The sequence below is a fragment of the Glycine max genome, chromosome 19 (genome assembly GCF_000004515.6).
Source record: "Glycine max cultivar Williams 82 chromosome 19, Glycine_max_v4.0, whole genome shotgun sequence".
Classification (NCBI taxonomy): Eukaryota; Viridiplantae; Streptophyta; class Magnoliopsida; order Fabales; family Fabaceae; genus Glycine; species Glycine max.
Window position 1 is genome coordinate 5,605,949 of NC_038255.2, and position 19,050 is coordinate 5,624,998.

Genomic DNA, 19,050 nt, shown 5'->3' on the forward strand with positions numbered 1-19,050 from the left:
GGAAATAATTTTTAAAAAATGCAGAACATGGGCTCTTAAGCATAGTTGCAAGGGTCCAAATCATAGTTTTTTTGATTTTGTACTTGTATTTTGAGGTGCTAGTCGATGGAACTGGTGCACGAAATTATTTTTTTTTGGATTCTTTGATGTTCAAACTATAGAAAAAATGAGTCACAAACATCATTAACGTGTTGGACATAATTTTAAAAAAATGCAGAACAGGGGCTCTTAAGCATACTTGCAAGGGTCCAAATCATAGTTTTTTTGATTTTGTACTTGTATTTTGAGGTGCTAGTCGATGGAACTGGTGCACGAAATAATTTTTTTTGGATTCTTTGACGTTCAAACTATAGAAAAAATGAGTCACAAACATCATTAATGTGTTGGACATAATTTTAAAAAAATGCAGAACATGGGCTCTTAAACATAGTTGCAAGGGTCCAAATCATAGTTTTTTTGATTTTGTACTTGTATTTTGAGGTGCTAGTCGATGGAACTGGTGCACGAAATAATTTTTTTTGGATTCTCTGACGTTCAAACTATAGAAAAAATGAGGCACACACATCATTAATGTGTTGAACATAATTTTAAAGAAATGCAGAACATGGGCTCTTAAGCATAGTTGTAAGGGTCCAAATCATAGTTTTTTTGATTTTGTACTTGTATTTTGAGGTGCTAGTCGATGGAACTGGTGCACGAAATAATTTTTTTTGGATTCTTTGACGTTCAAACTATAGAAAAAATGAGTCACAAACATCATTAATGTGTTGGACATAATTTTAAAGAAATGCAGAACATGGGCTCTTAAACATAGTTGCAAGGGTCCAAATCATAGTTTTTTTGATTTTGTACTTGTATTTTGAGGTGCTAGTCGATGGAACTGGTGCACGAAATAATTTTTTTTGGATTCTCTGACGTTCAAACTATAGAAAAAATGAGGCACACACATCATTAATGTGTTGGACATAATTTTAAAGAAATGCAGAACATTGGCTCTTAAGCATAGTTGTAAGGGTCCAAATCATAGTTTTTTTGATTTTGTACTTGTATTTTGAGGTGCTAGTCGATGGAACTGGTGCACGAAATAATTTTTTTTGGATACTTTGACGTTCAAACTATAGAAAAAATGAGTCACAAACATTATTAATGTGTTGGACATAATTTTAAAAAAGTGCAGAACATGGGCTCTTAAACATAGTTGCAAGGGTCCAAATCATAGTTTTTTTTTTATTTTGTACTTGTATTTTGAGGTGTAAGTCGATGGAACTGGTGCACTAAATAATTTTTTTTGGATTCTCTGACGTTCAATGACCAAGACGATGACCAGTCCCACAAGGTGGTGGACGCCGATTACGTCGAGGATTTCTTCTTTCCAGTATGACTGGTTCTTCCACGTCATGATCATGTTGTTGTTCTATGTTAGTATTTTCAATGTTGGTTGTTGCAGCTGGAGAACTTTCACCTTGTTCTCCTAACGAATGCGGTGCATCGAACTGTTGTAAAGTAGCTAAATATGATGCCGCTGAATTTGGTGTATTGAAATCGACGCCAAATAAATCGGTTATCCATTCATGGGTGGTTGCGGTGACTGACTCGCCAGTGTGGCCAAAAGTTTGATGAACAGGTGAAGGAGTAGAATACATTGACTGAGGATGTGGAATTTCAAAATGTGTTTGTTCAACACCTGACCTTGCAACATTTTGTGTAATTGTTGTGCGTGGATCATGTAGTTGTTGTTCAATAGACAAGAACAAAGTAGTGTTTTTTCTATACCATTCCATGTACGTTGGTGTATGTGTCACTATTCCTTCAACCCATTGACTAGCTAAAATATCGTTGTGTTTGTTTTTCCAGATATTAATCCACTCCGCATGATATTCCATCCAATCAGTGTAATGATTGCCTCGCATGTCAATTTGGTGAAGTAAATCAAGATTCATGGGATCAACAGGGATATCTTGTTGTAGTCCAAACTGTAGCTTCACTCGATTTGTTTGATGCCATTCGACAATCGAGAAACAAATAATTGCAGTACATGCAGACCAAATCTCCATGTCTCTATATGCACATCTGGGTAGGTGTTCTTCAAATCCTCTATATGGGATCCAAGAAAACTGAAATATATGCCAACAAGGCAACATGTTAGTATGTATGTTTATATTTAAGGTGCAGATCATGATAGTATCATACCTCATGGCTCTCCATATGATCTATACGAGACCTATATCCGACTAAGTCACCATGCGGTGTGGCCCTATATTCTAATCTACCACCACTCCATCTAAAATGTAAAACATACATAATCAGTATTCATTGTAATGTTATAATACACGTCATTGAAATAAAAAAATTTACATTTCGCTATATGTAAATAACCTTTTAGCCAGTGGAAAAGTTGTTTCTGGTCGTGGGACTCTTGGTGCAATAAAAGGCATGTGGTACCAAGCCCATGACTGCAATAGTATGACACAACCACCCATAGATTTACCAACCTCCGATGATGCTCGACATAGTTCTCTATACAGGTTTGCTAAGCAAGCCGAACCCCAACTATATTTTTTTGTCTTGTTCAAATCACGTAATAGGTTCAAATACATTAAATGAACTCTATTTCCAGATTTATCAGGAATTAAAGCACCGCCAATCATGTACATTATGTAAGCTCTACACCTGCATTGTAGTTGGTGCGTTGTTGGTTCTTCAGGCAATGGTGCGCGCAACATGTTTAGCAACCATGTTAGCTTCAGTGCGGCTCCTTTACGTGCATTTTCGGGAGGGACTTCCCCTAGTAACTCGTGGCATAACTCATCCCAATGTAAGAAGCTAGGTCCAGTCGCAACACGACCATCGACTCTAATGCCTAGATGAAGTGCAACATCTTCGAGTGTGATGGTGCACTCTCCCCATGGCAGGTGAAAGGTATGTGTTTCAAGCCTCCATCGTTCAACCAATGTAGTGATCAATGCAGGATCAATTTTACACTGTTTGATTAAGGCAATATGTTGGAACCCGGTAGACGATAATAATGGTATAATTTGTGGTTCTGGTTCAGGTATTGTATGGTAATAGGAAGTGATTAACTCATTAATCGTAGTACGTGAACGATGAACATGTTGATGACGCAATAGAGGTTTATCATCCATGAGAATGATGTCAAATGGTAAACCGAATACAAATGATATAAAATTTGAAGTTGGGTGATGCACATGTGGTATTGACATGCACCTCTCATCTATTTATTATTTACACTATGTTCGGTTTTGCAAGCACAAATACACTTAAGATAACTGTAGTGCCTCGAGATTCCAAAGCACATTTATAATTTGTCTCGTTGCAAGGCCTCGAGATTCCAAAGCACGTTAACATGACTATGGTACTGTGGTGCATCGAGATTCTAATTCACGTGAATCACTAAAGTTTCGTGCACACTGTTCACCCGCATGCGTACGTTAAGGTAATTATAAATGTCTCGAGAATCCAAAGCACATTTATAAATTGTCTCGTTGCAAGGCCTCGAGATTCCAAAGCACATTAACATCAACTGTGGTACTGTCACACATCGAGATTCTAATGCACGTGAACCAATGACATTTTCGTGCACACTATTCACCCACATGCGTACGATAACCGCATTAGCTTTGTTCTCAACATTTCACATGGCCTCAACATTACACTTAATGTAATTGTAATGCCTCGAGATTCCAAACCACATTTATATTTTGTCTCGTTGTAAGGCCTCGAGATTCCAAAGCACATTAACACGACTGTGGTACTGTGATGCATCGAGATTCTAATTCACGTGAACCATGGACCCGTGATTGATTGCATATATAAACCTACCATGTCACCTAATACTTTGCACTGTTGTGTCTAATCAAATTGTGAGAGAAAACAGAGAGGGCTAGCAATGAGGTCTGAGCCTATTTGTGTGTACGTTTATATCAATGGTGAAATCATTCAAAGTTCAAGTGCAAATGCAATTTTCAGAGGTGACAACACAAAGTCGTTACTCTTGAATCCAACAATGACGCTGCCAAATATAATCACTGCAATACAGTCATCAATTACAGATAATGGTGTTACGCCTATAATTAATACCCTTTGGTATCGTTGTCCTGTATATCAATTAAATGGTGAAGTTCAATATAGGGCAATTCAAATTATTGACGAAGAAGGTGTCTCATGCATGTTTCATACATTTCTCAATATGAGAAGTGTAATATGTATGGAACTTAAAGTTGATGTTCATAATTCATTATCACCTACTCAAGTTAATGACCTAAGTTGGGCTGACATGGAGCAGAAGCTGGAGAATACCATGAAATTAGAATGAATAATTTAACATATTTTGTTGTTGTATTGCATTGAAGTTTTTCTCCGTCTTTATTATCTAGTTGTAGTTGTTGCATGCTTTGAAGTTGTTATTTTTAATTTACTTCAGTAATAATAGTCTACATATGCATCATTTCAGAGATGCTTTGAAGTTTGGTGTTGCACACTGTTCACTCACATGCGTATGTTTATCCCATTAACATGTTTCTGAACAATCCATGTGACCTTGGCATGCGATACAGAACACTGCGGTCAACAATCATGATTAAACGAACAGTCTGTCATGTATATTAATGTGTGAGGTTGCATACTGTTCACTCACATGTGTACACTAAATTACTCACATGCACTTAATGTCCCACCTAACTCTCCTACCTAACCGTCGTAACTAACTTTGCTGCCTAACCCTCCCATCTAACCTTCCGATCTAACTATCTTACCTAACCTTCCAATCTAACACTCTCACCTAACCCTCCCATCTAACCCTCGTAACTAACTCTCCCACCTAACCTTCCAATCTAACTCTCCCATCTAACCTTCCAATCTAACACTCCCACCTAACCCTCCCATCTAACCCTCGTAACTAACTCTGCCAACCTAACCTTCCAATCTAACTATCCCACCTAACATTACAATCTAACTCTGGTACTAAACTTTCTCAGCCTATATATAATATCACCATTTGACAACAACATATCATACACAACAATTTTCTCACAAAACAAAACTCGATTTGTAACTCTCACACCATTTCCACTCATATCCCATAAGCACCACCATGGCTCCACCTAAAGAAATTCCGACCCTCATTTACCACAGTGGTCACATTGTAGACGATCCAGTTCAAGGATCGACGTACCAATGTACGACCCCAATATTTTTTTACGCCAGTCGTTCTATTACGTTTACACAATTCATTCGAAAAATTAACAATCGTCTTCCTACTCGAGCAACTGAACAAGTTGCTCAATTGTTATTTCGTGTCCCTATTTCAATTCATCTCGGTCAGACACGTTTTATTTCGGCTCAACTATTCGACAATGATGATCTTAGAGGCGCGATGGAAACAATTATCCAGAATCCACAATTGAATTCTGCTGAATTCTATGCTGTTACTGAGCTTATTTCTCAACCACAACCATCGTCTCCACAACCCTCATGTCCACAACTACAACTACCGCCTCCACAACAGTTACCGTACAACAACATAGACCTCAATAATCCAGTATCTTCATACAACAACCTTGAATCACAAGACCCCTTTGACATTTATACTTCATACACACAAATATTATCCGAGAATGATTCCTTTTTTCATGGCCAACAAACCTCCTTTGACCAACAAAACCATCCTTCATCCCCCTTTACGCCACCTTCACAACTACCACAAACGCAAACATCAAACCGAGATGAACATCCCATTGCTAACGAAGATCCTATTATACGATTTCATCATGAAAACATGGATGATTTTACTGAGGATGAGGATCAACAATTCTTTGATCACATCAATCAGCAAAGCGATGACCAAAGTGATGACTAAACCGATGACGAGGGTGTTGGCAGACCAACGACACCTCCGTCACCTCCGTTGCAATATCAGCAACCTAGGTGTCCAGTAGACTTGAACTTTGACCACCTACCACACTATATTGATCGACCCCATTTTGTTCATCAGCAACACAATGTACAACCATCAGTCGGTGTACTCGAGGTTGGCATGACCTTCGATGACAAATCACAATGTATTCGAGCAATCAAAGAATACAACATCAGAAATCATTTTGATTGCAGAACAATTTACTCTGACCAAAGAAGGCTACACTTCGTCTGCAAGTTACATGAAAATGGTTGTACATGGAGCTTGGGCGCATGCAATTCAAAGAGGCATAACAAATGGATTATCAAGAGTATCAGAGGTCATCACACTTGTCTCGTGCCGATGCTTACACAAGATCATCGCCAACTCGACAAACACGTCATAGCACAGATCATCCAACCAATTGTCAAAACAAACCCAACTGTCTCCATCAAGACATTGATTGCAGAGATTAAAACGTTCATGAATTATACCCCATCCTACAAGAAGACATGGTTAGCAAAGCAAAAAGCATTGGAGATGATTCATGGAAACTGGGAAGAATCATATGCCAAACTGCCAAAACTTTTCGGAGCTTTGCAATCTTGTGTTCCCGGGACTGTGGTCGCTGCTCAAACAGAATCCTTGTATGAGGGGGGAGAAATAGTACCGGGCAAAAGATTGTTTAAACGTGTCTTTTGGTCATTTGGTCCATGCATTAATGGTTTTGCATATTGCAAACCCATTGTACAAGTAGATGGTACATGGCTTTACGGAAAGTATACTGGCACACTGTTGATAGCTACCGCACAAGATGGAACTAACCATATCTTCCCGATTTCCTATGCCATTGTAGAAGGGGAGACAACTTCAGCTTGGGGGTTTTTTCTAAAGAATTTGAGAAGACATGTTACTCCGCAAATTAACATTTCTCTTATTTCAGACCGACACCCCTCAATTATAAGTGCCTACAACAACCCAAGTAACTTATGGGTCCAGGACACATCCCATTTCTTTTGCCTGCGCCACATTGCACAAAACTTTCTTCGTGGTAACTCAAACTGCAAACATTTAAAGAAACCACTTATGTTGGCTGGTGAGAATCTATTTTATTTATTCGTTATAATTTTCTTTCAATCAAATTTTATAACATAATACATTGATTAAATATTTACAGGGTACGCATACACAGAGAAGATGCACTGGCGACATCTTGGGGATATTCGTGCGAATAAGCCAAGTGCAGCTGAATGGCTTGATCAATTACCCAAACAAAAATGGGTACAATGCTTTGATGAGGGGAAGCGTTGGGGACATATTACTACCAATTTGTCGGAGTCTGTTAATTCCATGTTCAAAAACACAAGACATTTGCCGGTGTCATCATTGGTTGAGGAGACCTATTTCAAGGCCGCACAACTCTTGGCTAATAGAGGTCGACAAACTCAGGCAATGATCAACTCCGGCTCACAGTATTCTGAAGTCGTCTTCGATGCAATCAATAGTGGTCAACAAGAATCTAATACACACATTGTAAATGAATTCGACAGACACAATCACACTTTTATTATAACCGAGACTCAATCCCCACTTGAAACACCCAGACCACCTGGAAGGTTTAGAGTAATGTTACAATCCCAAAAGTGTGATTGTGGTGAATTTCAGGCTAAACATTTACCGTGTTCTCACGTCATGGCTGCCTGTAAATCTGTCAATGTTGATCCCATGACCTATGTGCCGATGATATTCACTTTACAACACATTTTGCACATCTACGACAACTCCTTTGGTTTATTGCCACACGAATCAATGTGGCAAGAATATGAAGGAGATCAGTGGGGTCCTGATCCAAGGAGAAAGAGGACTGTAAAGGGTTGTCCCGTTTCAACTCGCATTCCTACTGAGATGGACGAAGACGAAAATGAACGAGCAAGTAGAAAAAAATGTGGACTTTGTCGGCAACATGGTCATAGCAGAAATAATTGTCCTAATGTATCCTCATCTTAGTTTTTCCTTAGACAAATGTCATTGTTTAAATATTTTATTGATGACGTAGTATAATGTTCTTATATAAATAAATTGTTAAAAGCTTTAGTTTTATCATTTTTAATTAAATCTAAAAACATAAACAAACTAATTATATTTAGTAAAATAGTTAAATTAAAAATTTTAAAATTCAGATTATTATACAAAATAAATATTTACTAAAATAAATATATTATTATACAAAATTTAAATTTTAAAACATATATTCACCAAAAAATATCTTAAATAATTTAAATAATATAACAAAAACACTTAAATTTAATAATATCATTTTCTTAATAACAAAATTAAATTATAAATTAATATTACATAAATTAATTTAATAAATAACTAATTTTCAAATTATTTAAAAATAATTTTATATAATATAATATTTAATTTTAATAATATAAAAACTTTTTTATAAAAAAAAAAAAATAGAAGAACGGAAGTCGGGGTGTGAGAACCCGACTTCCCTGAAGTTTGCCCAAACAGGTGTACTTTGGGAATAAATACTCAAAGTAGTGTATTTTGGGAAAAGAATAGAGAGAGAGTGTGTACTTTGGTAAAAAAACCTAAGCGCGATGAGGATGCGGAAAAAATATTTTTCATCTTTTCCGAATTTAGTAACAAAGGTCCGATTGAGTTAAATACATCTTTTTGTTGATCTTCAAATGAAATTCTTGTATTGCTACGCAAACCAAGGAACCCAAGATTTGCTGACAAAATAATGTTATGGTGCATCATAAATCTGCGCAATCATGTTTTCACTCTACCAATATCAAAATTGTACTCATGTTTTTTTATTTAAGAAAAGTATGTATTATTCGATCTTCTTGAGTTGTTGTTTGTTTTATGAATCAATTGAAGAGACTATTATTGTTACTACTAGATGCTTGTTGTGTAACACGTCAATATTTGTTTTATTTATTTATTAAATAAATATATTATATATTGCGAAAATGTTTTCTTTAAAATTAATTAAATAAATTAAATAGATATTATTTTAAATTATTATTATTGAAAAATAAAATTGGTTTATGTTTAATAATAATAATAATCTATATCAATATATAAAGGAGATACAACTTTATGTAATCACTCTTTACTTTTATAGGATAATTTTACCCTTAAATCACTTCTTAAATTTTAAGTTTTCTTCTAACTTACATTAACTTTCCACTACTTTTATATTATGTTTTTTTGTTGTGTCATTTTTTTATTAACTATATTTAACTTCTGTTTTTTATTTGTAAAAAATCTAGACAAACATGATCTTCTCCTAATAAAAATAATAATAAAGGACTTTATATGAGCATGTTTAATAAGTGAATTTATGCTTAGTGTGTGTTAGTGGATTTTCCTCTAAAGACTCATCAAAATAAATTGAACCCCTACACAAAGATATCAATTTCATTCTTTCCCTAAGTCAAAACCTAATCATTTTCTCCTTCTTTTCTATTCTTGAAATCCTTGTCACCATAGATTCTTCGGAGGTATCCCCGTCGAAACAATGAGTCAGTCAAAATAGTATCTCTTCTTTGTTTTTTTTTTCTTTTCAAGGTAAGGAGAAAGTTAGAGTATCTTGCTCATAGGTATAACCCTAAATTCCAATTGGTTGAATGAATCTTGTTTTATTCGTATGACGGGTGTTTTAATTTCAATTGTACGAGTCGTTGTTGTTATTAATATTGATTTTGCAATTCCAGCACTCCTATTCCTATTTCAATTTATTAAGTTGCTTTGGTGTATCACACACTCTCGAGAATTTTATTTTGGTGACCGTGCCTTGCTTCTCTCGGTACACATTGTGAATTGCTGAATGCGAGAATTTATCTATTGTTGAACACACAAAATCTGTTCAAAGTAAAAGAGAAGTTACTGCTATATATAGTTCATATACAATTAGCCTAAACTTGTATATGTATATGAGGTGGATCAAGCCAAATCATGGTATTGTATTGTATTATCAAGTTTGTGGCTTGAGTTTATGTGGGATAGAGGCCATGTTACGATAGTGTGAAAACACTATGAATACCTTGTATGCTTCATACATCATATCATGTTATGTTTTTAAGGAATGTTGTTGAGCTAATCGAGGAGGACATGAACAAGTTGAAGTATGATTATGTCCTTAGGGGTTTTTCAATTTGAAATCTCTGTGTGACTAATGTTGATCATATTGATTTCATGAGTTAGAGTATCCTTACAAGATATGGTAACCCTGACATGCTGCCAACAGTCTCATCTTAGTGAGAGTGTGTTGTTGGATTTTCCATGGTATGAAAATCTCACAATTGCATGTTCTCAAAGGCTTCTTTCAAAAGTATTTTATTTGCAACACATGCATATAGTCTTAAGTGGAATTTGCATCATAATGTATGTGTATGTGAGAATGTAAATAATTGTGTGACTATAGTACAAATGTTGTTAGTATGATGATACATTATTTTTAATTATTTAAAATACTTACTTTGGTATATATGGTGAGAAGTATCTCACTCCTATTTTTATGTGTTGTTTGTGTTTGGGTTGATTGTCAATTGCAAGTGAGACTCAATACCATGTTGAGGATGATTCTTGAGAGACTTAAACTTTAATTTAGAATTTGTTTATTTATGTTTTCTTGTGAGTTGTAATGCTCTAATAGATTGTAACATTGAGGCTAGATTTATGTTTATTTTCTATTTGGATGTATGTTTTAAGTTGTAATAATTTAGTTATGGATTTTTAAATGGCCCTTGGAGAGTCAATAGGATAAAATTATTAAAATATATATATTTGTGTTGCCTATGTAAAGATTAAAAGTTTTGTGATACCCTTTATCTTATATGAAAGTTTTTTTTAAAATATTAAATGTTATATTCCGCTTGCTTTATTTCTATAAATACATTTCACTTAGTAACTATTTTTGAAGTAACAATTTAAGGGGAAAAAATTAACGAAATCAAATTTGATTTACCTAGCAAGAGTAGTCTCGATAGGGTACATAGTATGTTAGTGGTTGCCCAAATAGTAGTTATACTAGGATGGGTGGTAAACTCACAAGATGGTGGTGGTGGTTGTCCCTTCGCTAGCAAAATGACTTAGGGGTGGCAAAACTTATAAAACCAATGTAGATAGTCAAGGGTGCAAGTCCAAGGATCCCTGGGTGGCACAACATCATCTAGAGGAATGACATGGTGCAAAATGCATATTTCCCAAAAAAAAATGAACCGCTTTTGAAAATTAGAGAACCAAATTGAACCCAAAAAAATTAGACAACCAAATTGAATCTAAATAATAAATTAGAAGAAAAAATTTAATTTAACCAAAAAGTTTTCAAGGATTCTACTATTCGAAGCTATTGAACCCAAACCCATTGATATTGCCACCACTAAAAAGTTAGTTGGAAAGAGAACACCGTGCAACCAAGTCTAAAAATTTTGTATAAAATAGACCAATCGGGCTCAACAACACATGTTGTACCAAATGTGTCATTTATGATAAAACTACATGGGAAACTTTGCTTCATAGGATGTGTACAGGAGTGTAGTACAATTGTATGGAGGTTAATTAGAGTAGATTGAGTTGGGGGGCATGTGGCCATGTGGGGATACTTTAGTTGGGAATGTGACACAATGTTAGGGATGCTAGTAAAATTTCCTAAGTATAGAACTTACAAAGTTTATTAAAGATTGAATAGAGTTGAAGAACATGATATTGATGTTATGTTTGACTATTGATAAAAAAACGTTGCAAGTTTATTAAGGTTTGACGATATCATCAGGATAACAAAGCATGGAAGATAAAGACAAGTTGTTGAAGTTAAATGCTCCTCGAAAAAGTGAATGAAGAATCAACGAAGATGCATAGTTTTGATTAAGCGCACAAAAGCAGTTATCAATTGATTTTCGACGGAGAACAAAAAGACAGAGGTGTCAACATCTTAGATAATTAGTTCAAATAAGTTGTACACTTGTATAAATCTTCTAAATCAATTGTTAAGTCGAATTAGGCTATAAATAGACACAATGGTAGTCTTTTTTTTTTTTGTTTACGAAGATCACACAAAAGCTTTATACCAACACACTGCAAAAGAAAATGGTTAGCAGTTACTAGGAAAAAACATATGTTCGATCTCATACTTTAATGCAGTTTACAAATTTTGGAATTTTGTTTCATTGAGCAATTTACATTGAATGCAATTATCTTCTACATTTCTTCTCCAAACTCTTAACTCCTTCCAATCACCATTTCTTCTATGAACTCAAACTTATTTACTAGCTTGTGTTTTTTTTTAACTTTCAATTTACTTTTCAAAAACACTTTACATTTAAACTTTGTTTGCATTTCAATTCAATTTACTTTCAAAGCCTTTTACATTACAAGTTTTTTCTTCCTTTACATTTTAACTTTGTTTGATAATACAGTTTATATAATTTTTATTTGTTCAAAAAGAATCTTTGTTATTAAGAGTCAATACATCCTTTGGAAAGATATTTTTAAACTATACTCAAAGTGAATATATTTATAACTTTAAAGTAAATTTATCTTAATTATTAAAAACAACTTCATTACAAATATTACTAACCAAAATGACTATTTTCAAATATGATATAATAATACATGGTTATGTTGAAATATTACATACATTCGATTAATCTCGTAATTCTTTTAATTGAAAGTATAACAATTGTTAATTTGAATAAAAAGAACTTACAACTATGATTTTGTCATGCTAAATAAAATAAGTTGTTTTGATTGATAAGAATAAAGTGTGAATGTGGAAGCAAAGCTTTCAAGCTTATTTTGATGATGCCAAAGACTTTAGTCAAGAATCAAAATTCAAGTCAGTTTCAATAATCAAAGAGTCATTCAATCAAGAATCAAGATTCAAGTGAAGAATCAAGAAAAGATTCAAGATATGCAAGAGCCTCAAGAAAAACATCAAGATAAGTATAAAAATAATTTTTCAAAGAAAAATCTTTTACCAGAGTTTTTACTCTCTTCTAATCGATTACCATAAGGCAATAATCGATTACCAAAAGCCCAAAATAGTTTTATAACTATTTTACAAAGTAGTAATCGATTACCATGGGCATGTAATCGATTACCAATTATTTTGAACGTTGGATTTCAAATTTTAAGAGTCACAACTTGTGATAAAACATTTTCAAACTTGTGTAATTGATTACACAACATTTGTAATCGATTACTAGTGTTTCTAAACGTTGGTTTTCAAATCTAAACATGAAGAGCCACAACTGTTGATGTGTAATCGATTACACTATAATGGTAATCGACTACCAGTGACTGGTTTTGAAAAATAAATTGCCAAGAGTCACAATTGTTAAAGTGACTGGTTTTTGAAGAATTTTTCAAGAGTCACAACTTTTAAAGTTACTAGTTTTCAAGAGAAGTCACAACTTTTAAAGTGACTAGTTTTGAAGAAATTGCCGAGAGTCACAACTTTTAACATGGTTTCTTCAAGAGCCATCAAATGGCTATAAATATGTGACCATGTCACGAATTTCAGAACCGAATACTTACTGAATTATTCTCAACATCTTTCTAAGAGTTTTTGTTCAATACTTGCTTTGTCAAGAAAAGTTCATTGGACAAAAACTTGTGCTATTCTATTTTCTTTCTCTCCTCCTCCATTCTTACAAAAAGCTTTTCAAGAAACCTACTCTTGGTGATTGTTTTCAAGAGAAGATCTTCTTGGTTGAACACTGAACACAAGGGACCAACGTTTCTTGGGTTCATTGCAAGAAGCAGAATTTGCTTCTTGGTTGATCACTAGACTCAAAAGACTAACTGTGGAAGCAAAGCTACCATGATGATTCACCAAGATGTTTTGATGATGTCAAAGCTCAAAGAGTTCTTTCAAGATTAAAGAATCAAGCATTCAAGATTCCACTCAAAGATTCAAGAATCAAATGAAGAAATCAAGAAGCATCAAGCCAAGTCAAAGTAGGTAGTAAAAAGTATTTTTCAAAAAAACATCAAATAGCACACTTTTTGTTTGAAAAAAGGATTTTCTTAAATCTTCTAAGTTACCAGAGTTTTTACTCTCTGGTAATCGATTACCATTTGGTAGTAATCGATTACTAGTGACCAGGATGGTTTTCAAACTGGTTTTTACAAAGGAGTAATCGATTACCATTTTCTAGTAATCGAATACCAGTGTTTTGTAACGTTCCAAAATGATTTTCAAATAGTGTAATCGATTACACTATACTAGTAATCGATTACAAGTGAATCTGAACGTTGGAATTCAAATCCAATTGTGAAGAGTCACAACTTTTCATAAAATACATTGTGTAATCGATTACACCATTATGATAATTAATTACCAGTGAATGTTTTCGAAGAAAATGTTAAGAGTTATAACTCTTAAGATGGTTTTCTCAAAAGGTATCAAGGTTCTATAAATATAAAACCTTGGCACGCATTTTAACAACACATCTGATTACACAGAACTTTCCACTTCTTTTCTCTTGCAAAACCTCTGCCAAATTCATTCTAAGTTTTTGTTCAATCTTTCCTTGAAGAAAGGAAAATTCTACAAAAATGAAAATTGTGTTATCCTTCTATTTTTCTCTTCTCCTTCATTCCTTCTCCCTCTTGCCAAAAGAATTCAAAGAACTAACCGTCTAAGAATTCTTTTGATTCCCAAAACAAAGAATTCAAAGAACTAACCGTCTGAGAATTCTTTGCCCAAACACCGAATTCAAAGAACTAACCATCTGAGAATTCTGTGTAAGAAGCGGGTAGCTTCTTGGTTGTAATAGTGAACACAAGGGAGGATACATCCTTTGTGCTTCGCTTCAAATAGAGGGTACATCTACTTGGTTGTTCAAAGAGAACAAAGGAGGGTACATCCTTTGTGGCTCTTTGCTTGTAAAGGATTTTTACAAGGAAAGGAAAATCTCAAGAAGTTGCTTGAGGACTGGATGTAGGCACGGATCATTGCCGAACCAGTATAAAACTTATGTTTGCTTTCTTCTTCCCTACGCTCTTTACTTTTCCGCTATGTACTTTTTTATTTCCACTTTACTTTTGTCTAAGTTATTGTTTCTGTTCTTTACTTTTTCTTAACTTAGTAGTAAAGCCTAACTGAATCTTGTAACATTAAGAAGGATAAATTTTAATTAGTCAAGAAACATTCATAATTAATTCACCCCCCCCCCTTCTTAATTATTCCGAGGTCACTTGTTCCAACACTAACCGCTTTTGAGTTCATTGCAAGAAGTAGGTACAACTTCTTGGTTGTTATCACTGGACTCAAAAGACTAACCGCTTTTGGGTTCATTGCAAGAAGTGAGCATAACTTCTTGGTTGTAATCACTGAACCCAAAGGAGGAGATTCCTTTGTGGTTCATTGCTTGTAAAGGATTTTACAAGGATAGTGAAAATCTCAAGCGGGTTGCTTGGGGACTGGATGTAGGCACGGGTTATGGCTGAATCAGGATAAATTCGGTTTTGCATTCTCTCTTCCCTTATCTCTTTTACTTTCTGTTGTCTTTACATTTCCGCAAGTTATTTTCTTTCATTTATTATTTTAGTAACTTGTTGACAAATAAATAATTGAATCTAGGGAATAATTAAGAAAGGGAAAATTTCAATTATGAATAGTCAACGGAATCTTAATTCAACCCCTCCTTCTTAAAATTTCTGAGGCCACTTGGCCAACAGTGAAAACAATGTTAAATTACATTTCAATTACTTAGACAAATTTCCACCATAAACACACAGAAGTTGTACCATAGAGGTGTTGGGTTAAAGTTTTTTGGGTTTAAGTGTGGTGTTAAGCTCACTTGTGTGATTTCTCTTTATCCATTGATGAATCTCTATGGTTCTTATTCCCTTTGTTTGCCCAACAATTGGTATCAAGGTCAATAATCTGACTTTGTGACCAACTTTGACGAGTATAATGGAGTTGGCGAGATCCATGGACATGGGGATCTCTTGTATCAAAAGTCTTCCGACCGGAGAAGTCCATACATGGAGGCCAAGCAGCGTTTCTAGTGGTTGTGGAATATGGCGATGCAAGGTACTAGAGGGCTACCATTGGATACTTGTGGATTGAACATAGTTTTCACTCGAGGGGAAGACTATCATGTATAAGAAACTCACACTTCAGGGGAATATTAATGGTGTTCAAGTGTGAAGGTATAGTCTCACATTGGGTAAAGATGGAAAAGTTGAGTAACAAATAAGTGAAAGAAAGATTCATATATAAAGTCAAACCTTAAGGTTTTGAGTTTAAGTGTGATATCAAGTTTACTTGTATGATTGTTCGTGACCTCTTGACGAAGATGTCCCCTATGTATAATCCCCCCCCCCCCCCCCCTCTTTGATTTTCCAACAAAGGGTTAATTAATTTACAAGTAAAAAAAGCATGTGATTCTTTTATTATGAATGTGACTACTAAGGATCGATGAAAAAATGGTAGTTATGATAGAAGACATGCTTTTTCCTTCTTCTTTTTTTACAATCATGACATGAATGTTAATTGTTTTACACTTTTTTTTGGTGGTTGGGTTGACATAAGTGAGAAAAGAAGGGAAAAAGAGAAAAGAGAGGAAAAGTGTGACTTTTTTTTACCAAAATGGGTTTAAAATGAAAACTAATTACCATAATGGGTTACTTAAGTATTTACTAAAATGAATGATTTTTGCCACGTAGGAAGAGACAACATCTTGATATGCTCCATCATGTTAGGCCGACTCTAAATATTCTTGTTTAATGACTAAATTTATGTTATATTTTAACTCAATATAGTGTCGGTTGACTGACGCGAGATACCTATAAAATTAAACTCTTGACTTTACAACAATTTATTTTGATGAGGCTAATTATAATAAGTATACAAGTGCAAGTAATTATGAAAAAAGGATACATACTTTAGTAACAAAGAACGAAGTAATATGAGTATGTATTTTTATTTCTTTTGGTAATGAAGAATAAAGTAATACATGTATGTAATTTAGTACTGTTATAATATATTACAAATTATGATATATTAAAATTTTTATTTGTTTTTTCCTCTAGTACCCCTTGTATATGTTATTGTCATCTGATATTGAATGAAAGTTTTGACTTTAAAAAAATAAATAATAAATATCTTTTTTAGACAAAAAAGAATTATTTAAACCTCAATTATTTTTTATATAATAGCTTTTTTAAAATTCATTTGTACACAATTCTTTGAAGTATCCTAATGCCACATTTTATAGGCTCATTTATTTATATTATATATTTGTCGTGTAATAAAAGAGATTCGTTTAATCATTCTTTTACCTAAAAAATCATTATTATTATTTTTTATTCGTAGGAATCAAACAAGGAGATTTACACCAACTCAGATTCTATTCAACCAATTGAGTTAATCTTCGATGGTAAAATTCATTATTTTACTAAGCAAATATATTTCTAAAATAAAGAAAAATTAAAATTACATTTATAACAATATTTGAATTATTGTTTAATCTTTCATTATATAATTGTATTTCATTGTAAACTTTGTAATTATAATATACTGTTTATTTTTTATTTATAGTTTACAATCTTAACTAAAAATTGAAATAAATATTGAAAAAGTTGTTAACTCATTGGCAAGTGCACCAATTTATCCAAGTAGTAAAGTAAGACAGAAGTCCGAGTGTCGAGTCCACATAAATTTTGTTTATATTAAGAGTTGTGTCTATCCAATTTTCAACCAATTAATGAATTGATTTAAATATTTGTGATACAGAATATTAAAAGTAAATTGACATAAAGTTAAATTTATTATCTAACACGTGCAAGGCAAGAAAAACAAACACTCAGAGCAGTGAAGCGATGTTTGATGCAGAATACGAATATGTTGGAGCTTAGCCTACCAAAACAACTCTTGGTGCAATGTAAATGATTTTTCACTATTTAATATCATCACAATTATCACCCACATCTACTCATATACTATAGCCATGATTTCTCACACGAAAGATCCTAATTTACCTAATTCTTCTCCTAATCCCTTAAGAGATAAACCAGTTAAATTACATTATTAACGGAGATGCATACAATAGGCTAAATAACATCATTCTATCCATAGAGATGATTTATTTAGATGCTTTTTTCCAGTTCTTAAGAATTAAACATTTTCTAATGTCTAAACCCTAAAACATAACATGGATATGGACAATCAAACCACAAGCATCAGAATAAGCACATAAAAGAGACAATGAAATTGAAATAACATTAAATAGATAGTAAGAGTCATTACATCAAGAGTGTTTGGTTACTAAACTCCTAACAATGGGGGATTTAGCCTTTCATTGTCATGAGAGGCTTTACAATTACAAAAGGGTGAAACATGGTGTAGAAAGGGGAGAAGAATAGAGATGGATGGAAGGAATGACTCCTAATGGTTGATATTCCTTCTTCTTGCACGAACCCTAGCCTTCACTCTTTGTGTGATGCTGAATAAAGATCAATCCCTTTCCATCTTCCTTTTTCTCCTTTAAAACCCAATTTTGTTCGATTATTTTTTGCGATCTCGCGCTAAGCGCACCTTCACGTAATATCAGGTTTTTCATGTGACTTTTTGTAATATGAGGTTGCCCACTGAGCAAGTGTATCGCGTTGGGCGAACATGGCTTGTTGAGCGAGAATCTCCAGACCTTCAACCTCTTTTCCACGCTTTATTCTATGTCTACAAAAAAAAAATACCACCAAAACTGTATAAATTCACCCGTTTAAATACCTACTGGAAAAAAACTCAAATGATGTCAAAATCCTAATTATTCACAAAAAAAAAAAGAAACAATAAAAGAGGAAAAATCTGACAATTTTATATAACTTACTCACAAAGTATACTTATGCACCACAATTATCAAAAGTACATATGAATAGAAACAAAATATGGGTGGCCTTATTTAATATATTTTTTTTAAAAAAAAAGTGTCTATTTTATAAAAATAAGTTGGTTTTTTGTTTGTTAGTTTTTACCCCTATTTTACCAAATATAGGTGACCTTATTTAAGCTATTTTGTTTCAAAATAAAGATCCAACTATTTATTTAAGGTAATTTTCTCCCCTATTCTTTTTTACAAATTTTACCTCCAATGTTTGTGCTTATTAAT

At 33.6% G+C, this 19,050-nt stretch overlaps 1 protein-coding gene across 1 annotated transcript; it reads left to right on the plus strand.

The window, feature by feature from the left end:
* Positions 1-5,044: 5,044 nt before the first annotated feature.
* Positions 5,045-7,979, plus strand: LOC106797229 (uncharacterized). The gene is made up of 2 exons (XM_014771454.3): positions 5,045-7,007; positions 7,089-7,979. The coding sequence occupies exons 1-2, from the start codon at positions 6,053-6,055 to the stop codon at positions 7,916-7,918; spliced, it is 1,785 nt and encodes a 594-aa protein (XP_014626940.1). The 5' UTR covers positions 5,045-6,052; the 3' UTR covers positions 7,919-7,979.
* The last annotated feature ends 11,071 nt before the right edge of the window (positions 7,980-19,050 follow it).

Coding starts and splice junctions, on each gene's coding strand:
- LOC106797229 (XM_014771454.3), top strand. CDS start 6,053: ATGACCTTCGATGACAAATCACAATGTATTCGAGCAATCAAAGAATAC. Junction 7,008..7,088: donor GAAACCACTTATGTTGGCTG/GTGAGAATCTAT, acceptor AAATATTTACAG/GGTACGCATACACAGAGAAG.